The sequence below is a fragment of the Protomyctophum bolini genome, assembly GCF_963924005.1.
Source record: "Protomyctophum bolini genome assembly, chromosome: 16".
Classification (NCBI taxonomy): Eukaryota; Metazoa; Chordata; class Actinopteri; order Myctophiformes; family Myctophidae; genus Protomyctophum; species Protomyctophum bolini.
In genome coordinates this window covers 5676201-5686200 of record NC_137877.1, presented here as the reverse complement: position 1 = coordinate 5686200, position 10000 = coordinate 5676201, and the positions used below count along the sequence as shown (strand labels likewise).

General features: G+C 43.1%; 1 protein-coding gene across 1 annotated transcript in view; it reads left to right on the top strand.

The window, feature by feature from the left end:
* The window catches only part of arhgef7a (Rho guanine nucleotide exchange factor (GEF) 7a), a 40897-nt gene extending 35137 nt beyond the window's left edge, over nt 1-5760 (top strand). The window contains exons 19-21 of the mRNA XM_080785876.1: nt 2359-2461; nt 3403-3457; nt 4628-5760. Coding sequence (XP_080642002.1) covers nt 2359-2461; nt 3403-3457; nt 4628-4750 — 281 coding nt within the window. The 3' untranslated portion in view covers nt 4751-5760. The remainder of the gene's footprint in view (nt 1-2358; nt 2462-3402; nt 3458-4627) is intronic.
* The last annotated feature ends 4240 nt before the right edge of the window (nt 5761-10000 follow it).

Below are 10000 nucleotides of genomic sequence, written 5' to 3'. Positions count from 1 at the left end.
GCGGTCTAGTAGGACTATAGTAAATTATTAAAAAAATACATATTTAGCCCCATGCTCGAATGCCCCCGCCCCCCCCTGTCAAAAACGGCTAAAATCCCTAAAACGAAAGAAAGCAGTAAACGAAAAAAAAACTAAACTAAAGTTGTCTTTTTAATGCAATATGAAGCACTAGTCGGTAGTCAGTCATTCTCTGTTCTAGCTGCTTCCAGGAAGAAAGAATTGTTGGTCTTGGGTTACGCAAGTTAGATTCATACAGGCTGTAGTAACGGCAACTAACTAGAGGTTGATGAATATATACATTGTGCATTGAAGCACCTTTTACTTTATATAGCTTCTGCAATTGATCAATTAAAGTCTAAACCCATCTTGCTAACCAACTGACTGTCTGCAAGAAAGACACCTCAAACAGTGGGCATTGAGCAACAAATCTGCATTTAATGTATTTTTCAGGCCGAGGAATGAGATGCAGGGGTTGGTGGCGGGGAGGGGAGGGGGGGTGGGGGGGGGTTAGCAGCTACTCTTCTGAATGTACACCAAAACCAAATTTTAATTGTGAATCTTAAATTGTAAGTCTGCATTCTAACAGGATATGCAAATGAGATGCCACATTTTCTGGCTCCTAGAGCGAAATAGTAGTGAAATTGTCTAGGTTTTAGCATATACCTGAAGTAACGCAAACTTGACACCCTTCTTTTTGCATCAGAACACAATAACTAGCACCTGTGCTATAGCGACGCAAACCACACGAGACCTTCTGTCATGGTGTCTGGGGAGGCTTCCCATGCTATCCCTTGGCTAATAACTATTTTTATGAAGAAGTATTTTTCCAGTATGGGTATAAAAACCACAGGTTGTAGTCAATTTAGAATGTCTCTCCTGCTAACAGTTATTACTTTGGTGATATACAGTATGTATATGGAGTTTATCGTTTTTTTCTTTGTTTAGTTTTTTCCTGTTTTTATAAAAAAAAAATCATTTCTCCATTTTACTGATTATTTTGTATTCATATGACTATTATTTGTTATTTATATTTTATTCTGTATGTCTATGTTTACAAAAACCCAACTACAAAATGATCCCTGGAAATAATATTTGTTTTCTCTTTTACATTTGATTGCAATCGTATTGAAGGTTTACACTGAAGCTAATAATAATATGAAGTGTTTAAATTATTTTGCACAATCGTGTAATGGATGGGGTGCAGGTGGGTGGGTGGGTGGGGGGGGTCAGGGGTGGACAGAATCTGTCAAATTCAGTACTTTCTTTTTTGTTTTGTCTGCCCAAAGTGTGTGATAAATAGTCCTAAAGGTAGACCTACTGTAAGTATTCAGTGTTTACTGTAAAGTAAAAGCTTATCTGTAGTGTAAAAATGCTCACCTTCAGTGTTCTGGGAGTAAAAAAAAAAAAAAACAAGACAAAATTATACAAGATCATTTGTGAACTATTCATTCACAATATTTCAGAATACTATCAGGGTGGACTTCAGCTTAAAAAAATAATATATATATATATAATATATAACTTCAGTCTCCCTTTTTGTAAATATTGGTTGTCATGGATCAAGTGGAAAAAAAATTAATTAATCCCATCAGCCATTCTATTTAAGTATTTAAGACGAGAATATGACTGTCCTCATGTTATGTGCTACCTGTATATACATTGTGACAGGTGTATTCTGTGGTTTTGACAAAAACGTACCGAAGGGAAAAATTCGGGACAGGCAGGGTGACGGCGCAACGAACCAACTGCCTTCGACCAACGTCGCCCTGTTGTGCTCTAAAAATGCTGTATACAATTCACACGTGACCATGTCTTATTTTACAAAAATGGCGCCTTCAGAATATTTGTTCAACACAACTGAAGTATACGAGTCCCCCCAAACGCTGTATTAAGAGTTTTGAATAAATCTGTCATTTGGTAGACACTTGCATTCGGGGTGAATTTGTCCGAATTTTGCGGCATTTGATTGTGTTTTGTGGTGTGGTTCAGAATGTATTTTATTTTGTATTTATTTTTGACTATGGTGAGTGGTGACCCAGTGAGTGAGGCTGAATGAGTCTAACCTCCCTCTGTTCCTCTTTCCATGGTGTCAACTTTTTTTTATCGTTCAACTTTCCCCCTGTGCTTTTCACCTTCCCCTTTACGACTGTCCATTCTGTGCTTGATTAACAAACCGCCTTTTGCCAGAGTTTTCGCCCACCGCTCTTTAGGTTCTGGCAACCCTTCCAATCGCACACAAACAAGTTAAGTCATGAACCGCCATTGTCTGCATTATATGTGTGTGATGATAATAAACTTGAACCTCGATGGTGACTGCATGAGTACAAAAACTGTGGGACCTCTTGTGTTTCGAAACAGGGCAGCGCAAAGACATGCAGGGCTGTCCGGTGATCATACCCGGAGAGGAGAGGTTTATAGTGGAGGATCCCAGTCGCAACGGGCAAACTTCTGCAGAGGAAAAGTAAGAAAGCAAACTGCCCTCCCTACCCCCTTCCTCCCTTAATTCCCTTTCTTTACCTTTTACACAGTACACTTTTCTTGTCGTCAGTCCCCTATAGACGAATTCAGAAACGGGTCTCATGGTCGCAGCTTAAGTTTTTCCGTGTAGGCGGACTCTAAAACGGAATGTCAAAATATCCACCACGAGGTCTGAGACCAGAGCCATTGAGTAATGGTTGAGACGACCTTTCACTGCTTCGTCTCAACCATTACTCAATGGCTCTGGTCTCAGACCCCGCGGTGGATATTTTGACATTCCGTTTTTTTTGGAATGTTGCCACTACTGTTGGAGCAGCCATAAACTAAACGGGTTCATCTCGATGTTCTGGGCATCTTTGTAATGTTAAGTGTCAGTAAAAAGCAGGTAAAAGAGTAACATTTGAGGCAGACTAACATCAGTCACTCTGCCGTTCACTGTAGTAGAAGAGGTGCGCCTGGTGAGGGTTTAAACCCGCAGCTATGTCGAGTCCGCCTACAGGAAATACGTAAGCTGCGACCATGAGTTTCTGAATTTGTCTACATCAAAAGATGTCTTTAATCGCCAGCTGCTCTTGGCTTTAAGGATGCTTGTTCATTGTGAGAGCCCAGAGCTTGCTTGTGTTATGAGTGCTGTATTGTGAAAGCTGTGTGTGTGTATTCTCTTAAAGGAGCCTGGTGGATGTGGTGTATGTAAAGCTGTGTGTGTATTCTCTTAAAGGAGCCTGGTGGATGTGGTGTATGTATTGTGAAAGCTGTGTGTGTATTCTCTTAAAGGAGCCTGGTGGATGTGGTGTATGTAAAGCTGTGTGTGTATTCTCTTAAAGGAGCCTGGTGGATGTGGTGTATGTAAAGCTGTGTGTGTATTCTCTTAAAGGAGCCTGGTGGATGTGGTGTATGTAAAGCTGTGTGTGTATTCTCTTAAAGGAGCCTGGTGGATGTGGTGTATGCGCTGAGGGATGAGGTCCAAGAACTAAAACAGGTAAATTACTTTGTAATTGTTTTTTTGTTGTTTAAATGTTCAACATGCTTGGTTGGGGTTCTATACACGAGCCAAACCTGAATCTGAAGTCAGTCCATTTCTTTGTTTGGTTTAACCCATTCTGGGCGGGAACACCCTTTGGTGTTTTAAAGCATTCTGTTATACTTTAGCTATTGAAAAATAGCAGATCTACAAGCTTGAGAGAGAGAGAGAGAGATTTTTTTTCCGGACATGTACGCTACCATGCAGATTAGTTCAAATAATTTATATTTCCATTTTCCTGTTGAGAAAAACTTGCGCACCTAGAGTGAAGGCTCAGGAGCAACGTGCGTAGCGCACATCAATACTAATAATACACCCGCACACTGGTCGATCTGCACGTTACAACTAAGAGAATATTGAAGGAGGCGAAGGTTCGGTCGCTGATGACCCCCTTCAGGCAATATTTAGAAAATTATTAAAATGAAAAGACATTTCTAGGACATTATTGAGGAACTGTATTCTATGGAAAAACTAACATTCATACTGAGACTACAAGAGGATAAATTCTATAAAAAATGGGAAAAGTGGAATCTCTTCTCTCAGCCTAGCGATATTGCAATAGAATTTCATTGAATGTTTATTGTAATATGAAAAATGCAGCCTTTTTTTCTTTTACTTTTTGTCTTTTTTTCTTTTTCTTTCCCGTATTGTCTTGTTAGTTGAGTTTTTGTTTGTGTCCGTTCTTCCTTCAATAAAAATTAAGTGAAAAAAAAGAAAAGAAAAGACATTTCTACATGGGGTAGGTATGCTGTAGGTGACAGGTGGAGGACATTTGGAGGGCTGTTATCAGGAGATATTGGCACTCATTAGAATGGCTCATTGTCAGACGTAACTGTGGTATGATAGACAATGACGCATACTGTACAGATGACAATATGGCAAGTGTTTCTTTTCTTTTTGTTCCATCGTCTGTGTACATAAGCCTCTAGCAGCTCAGACTGGCATTTACATTCTCTACCATGGTTCGCATGGGATTTCCATAAAACAACTACCATTTTGATTCAAAATTGATAATTGACCCTTATTTTGAGCAGGCAGGGAGATTGAGTGACTGATCTAATAAGCTCTATTCTATGGGGTGGTTTCACTTAAAAACTTGCAATGATCTCACTGTGTTTCGAATAACAGGATAATAAGAAGATGAAGAGGTCGCTTGAAGAGGAGCAGAGGGCACGGAAGGAAGTGGAGAAGGTTGTGAAGAGGGTGTTGAAAAGCATGAACGATCCGACATGGGACGAGACAAACTTGTGAGGCTGATGTGTTGTTGTTGTGGTCGTGGTGTGGCTGAATTTGTGGTGCGAGAGCGTGAGACGTTGGTGCATTCACGCATCCATCTGTATGCTCGCTTTCAACGTGTGTCTCACCTATACATTTATATAAGCTTTGGATGCAAGCGAGAGCACAAGCGTGTGTGTGTGTGTGTGTGTGTGGTTGTGACGGTTGCGCGCAGCATATGTGTGTGTGTGTGTACGTGCTCTGAGAGAGGATGCCTTCAGGATTTCCGGTGCCTTGGCCCATCACTGCCACTCGAGACGAGAGCGAGGTGGCGGGGACGGGTTGCGGTTTGGTGCTGAACTGTCTGGACCAAACCATTCCAACTGTAACATTCCTGAAACGCTAAAACGATGGAAGAAGAAGAAGCTGCAACCTTCGCTGTCCTTTTGTGGGTCTAATATACAGCATCCAACTGTCTCCACAGCTGAAATCCAAGATGACTGCACCTGGGGAGAACGTACTGTACTGTACTGTACTGTACTGTACTGTACTGTACTGTACTGTACCGTACCTCCCTCAGTTTGCAAAACATTTTACAAGCAATGCATTCTCTAAATGTTACTCTGATGGTACTGCCATGAGTTGGTACTCCCAATGGTACTCTATAGACGGCGTTGATTGTCACGAATGCCTCAAGACAATTCTCAACTGGAACCTCTTCATTTCATAACCTCCGTTATTTAATTTTTTTTTTAAAGAATGTGTTTGTTTTTTCGAGGCGGTTTCCCTGAGCCCAGGCTTATTGTTACAGCCCAGAGTCGTTGGATTCGAGGAAAAGGTTCAGTCTCTGCCAGAGAAGCTGCTCTCTCTTGTTTGTTTGTCTTATTTTGTAGTGTGATTCGTTTTCTTCTTTCATGTTCTTACCCAGTGTCCTTAAGGGAGTTGTACAGATTTTTTTTGAACGTGTACTGTATGATGTTAAAATGTAAATACTGCTGAAAGATGAGCCTTTTGTCCTTTTGGGAGAAATAAATGTGTTTTTAGGAGCATGGCTACATAATTTAACTGAAAGAGACTGTTCTGTGTATCTATTAACCACTTTTGCCCTAGCTACAGATAGCAAAAATAGCGCATATTATACAAGCTCAATGCATTTCATCATGACATGTATAGAGTGTAGTTTGTTAGTCACATGTTGGCTATAAACCCATTCTGACCTGGCACCCATTTTGGTGTTGGCATCATGTTATGCTTTAGCTATTGAAAAATAGCAGATCTACAAGCTCATATCGCGCCACCGAGTGGCGCGATACGAGCTTGTAGGTCTGCTATTTTTGAAAAATCGAAGAACGACTGACATTTTTAGAATCTGATCTCAGGTCAGAATGGGTTAATCAGACCAGTCTGTGTGTGTCCAGTGGAAACCTCGTATGAATCTGATCTCAGGTCAGAATGGGTTAATACATGCCCAAAATAGGGCCGCTAGGTCGAAAGTGGTTAAAATTACACAACAGAAGCGATAACTCAAATACAGTGAGTTGGGCCTGTCAAAACCAACACCAATGGATATGCATGTTAATGACATAAATGACCGTAAAATAGATGCTCCCAGATATGAGACCCAGGGCTTAGCGTTTCTAAGATTGTGATGAATGCGACAACGATATAATCTTTTCATGCAAAAAGAAATTGTGCGTGCTCGTATATGGGGCATGAGTGAGTATGCCTTTTTATTGAAGTGACATGACTATTGAAAAAAGCCATTTGCGTGTGCCGCAATAATACCAGCGATATGCTTTTGTTAAAAGAAACCATCCCAATTCTGCATGCTACATGCGATGTCAGCCTTTTCACTGTGACTCTCACCTTGTCCACTCATTAGTAATGAGAACAGTTTGCCCATTGTTTTCTCACAGTGAATATTCCTGCATGGATCACAAAGGCAACAATTCAGATTTCTCCTCTAAAGCAGATTTAGATAAAGCCAGGCTAGGCTGGGGGACTGTCGTCATGTGACCTTGTTTGGCCATGTGACTGTTTTCCCCCACTGCCTGGCTTGACTGCAACATAGTGCGCACAGCTGAGCTAACGAACCAGGAAGTGGTGAGGTGGGCCATGCAGTGCTGCACAGCCATGAGGACTAGGGGGGGAGTGAGTCCTACCTGCATGTGTCTGAAAACTCAGCTGGCCTGCCCTGTGTTTCCCCACGCAGAGGTACAGGTAAGTACATGTTGATATAATAATAATAATACCTCTGGTCATCCCCCCACCACCCCACGTTATAATTGTTAATCGAGTGTAAAACACTTGTTTGGGTACAGTTTTACACTCTATTGGCACCGAAGATTTTGCCGTATTTGTCTATATAATGTTTGACTTGTCGCCTTTCCTTTCCAAGTGTCCAGGTGGTAAAGAAACCTAGGGATGGCGGACGGTCCCTTGACCTGCAACCGCTCCTCCTCCTCCTCCTTCGCCGTCCCCAGCTTTATTCTTCCGTCCTACGATAGACTGACAGCCTGTCACAGTGGCTACAGACCCAGGGAGGGACTGTTGTAGCACTCAGGATGGAAAGAAGAAAAAAAAGCATCAAGGTCTTCCTCTCTCTTTCGTTTGCCCCCCCCCCACCTCTTCTTCTTTTCTTCTTTCTTTTCAAAGCGGAGAATCAATCAGCTGTACACACACACACACACACACACACGCGCACACACACACACACACACACACACACACACATGACTCATTCCTTTTTCCTTCTCTCCGTCTATTCACCAGCCCCAGTGATCATTTAACCCCTTCTGAACGGGAACTACCGGTAATTTTGGTGTTAGCATCATGTCATGCTTTAGCTATTGAAAAATAGCAGATCCACAAGCTCGTAGCGCACCACCGAGTGGCGCGCTACGAGCTTGTAGGTCTGCTATTTTTTGAAAAATCGAAGAACGACTGACATTTTTTAGAATCTGATCTCAGGTCAGAATGGGTTGATCAGACCAGTGTGTGTCCCAGTGGAAACCATCGTATGAATCTGATCTCAGGTCAGAATGGGTTAAGACTTGACGTGTATTGTGAAAAACTGAGCCGCCGCTCTCCCCTCTTTCTTCCACTCTTTCTTCCCGCTCCCTTTCTCTTTTCAACTGTCTGTCATTAATGTCCAGCCTCTCACAATATATACGAACAGTGGAGGGGAAGAAAGGGAAGAGTGAGGGATGAATTGATGGATGGGAGGATAAGCACTCGCTGTCCTTTCTTTAAAGATTTGTTATTGTACAGTACTGTCTCTCCCAGTCATTTTTTTTTGGTCGGTGTTTCAGTCTGAAAGCCCCGTCCACGTGCTCTTTTGTATAGGAAAGCAATAAGGCCCCATTGAACGAAGCTGAATGGACCTGCCATCCTTAGGGGCTGAGGCCTGAGGACTCCCTATTCTTTAGCCCCCAATCTAATTGGAGCTGAAATGAAATGGAGGTTTCTTATGAAAATAAGGCTTTGTTTGGCCGCAAGGCTGGTAATTCATAAACAATAAGCAGGCCCCCATTGTGTGGATAATAATATATTCATGCTGCCGGAGACGGGGAGAAGGCAGAGCGAAAAGGCTTGCGAGTGTGTATATATAAGGAGGCAGAGGCAGAGAGTGGTGGGAAGAGGAAAGCAAGTATAGCAGAGCAAACAGTGGGTCAGACAGCAACTACGTTGATGGCTGTGGGGGGGGGGGGGGGGGGGGGGGGGGGGTGACAGAGACCCCAGGCCTGATTAGAGGGAGCCGAAGCCCAAAAGAGGGGGTGTCGACTGTCGAGTGACAAATGAGTGTTGACGAGGAAGGTGAGAACGAGGGAAATGGGGAGTTCTTCTAGACAAGATAAGAACGTGAAGAGGAGGAGGACAGGAGATTGGAAAATGGTTTTGAGTACCTCGTATCTACACCAGGGCGACGGTGTTAATGTAAGGGGCGGGGTAGAGGCGGGTGTGGGTGAGACAAGTGGAGCGGTAGAGCATGGTAAAAATAGAGCAGGTCGCTCCGTGCGGTTTTTGTCTGTGGAGTTGTGAGTGGTGGAAGCTGAATAGAGTGGAGTGGTCAAGGGCAGAGACGAGGCGGACCAGAGGGGCAGTCAATGTCTTTAACAGGAGAGTGGAGAGAGGAGGGGAAAGGAGGAGATGAGAATGCTGTGTCTTCGCCCAGCAGGAAAACACGCAGAAGACCGCGAAATGACTGGATTGCAACGACATACATGGACAGCTCAAGAGGGACAAGAGGTGAGGCTTGTTAGTCTTAAATGTCATCTTGTCACTTGAGTCACCTTAAATGCGTTGCGGGTGCTTTGCGACTGTAAACAAACCGGTACAAGCACAACCTCTGGGGAAATGTGATCACAGGTGATCTAAGTGGCTCTGAGGAAAACACTGAGGCAGCTGAAGGAAAGTGCATCCTGATACTTTTTTTTTTTTTTACAACTGATACTTTTTTTTCTCCAGGGCTTTCGCCGTTTCACTGGAAAAGGAATTATTTGCCCAGTGGATCTACTTTGCGAGACTGGACAAACTCCCACTGGATGGACTGGACTGGACTGGACTGGACAAACTCCCACTGGATGGACTGGACTGGACTGGACTGGACAAACTCCCACTGGATGCTTTGGCGATCCACCGTGCTATACTTCTCCGCGGCTGAAACTTTCACGTTGGAACGATAACAGTGGGTTTGTTTTGCTTCTCGTTTGTCTCTTATCTATTATTTTTTTGTGCAACAACTTGGAAAAGAAGAAAACGATGTGAAAAGAATAATAACTAATACTATCATGTCAATTTAGGGGGAGAGCGAGGAGGACCTGGTCCTGGTGTATGGAACGGAGAGGCTGTTCAGGATGGGACAGAGAAGTACCGCTCTATGTGACTGGCAGAAAGACTGACTCAACGAACGGTGAGTCAGCTTGCCATTTTGGTTGGACTTTAGCTTGTGTGTGTGTGTGTGTGTGTGTGTGTGGGGTGCGTGTGTGCGCGTTATGTGTGTGTGTGCGTGGTGTGTGTGCGCTCATTGAGAGAGTGCTAAGTAACCCACAGGCAGTCCATTTCACTTGGTTTGAAGAAGGAATTATTTATTAACTGTACACTGGTTGTAGAGGCAAGCTCAAACTATACTTTGCCTCTCGGCTGGGCACATGCATTATACAGAAATCGTTTTTGACGCGTAGTAATAATATTGTCCAGGCATTGACTGCTGTAGGGTGATGTTCCCATTTATTGTACACTTTTTGTCATACAGCAGTTTTCATAATGCAAATATACAATGATACG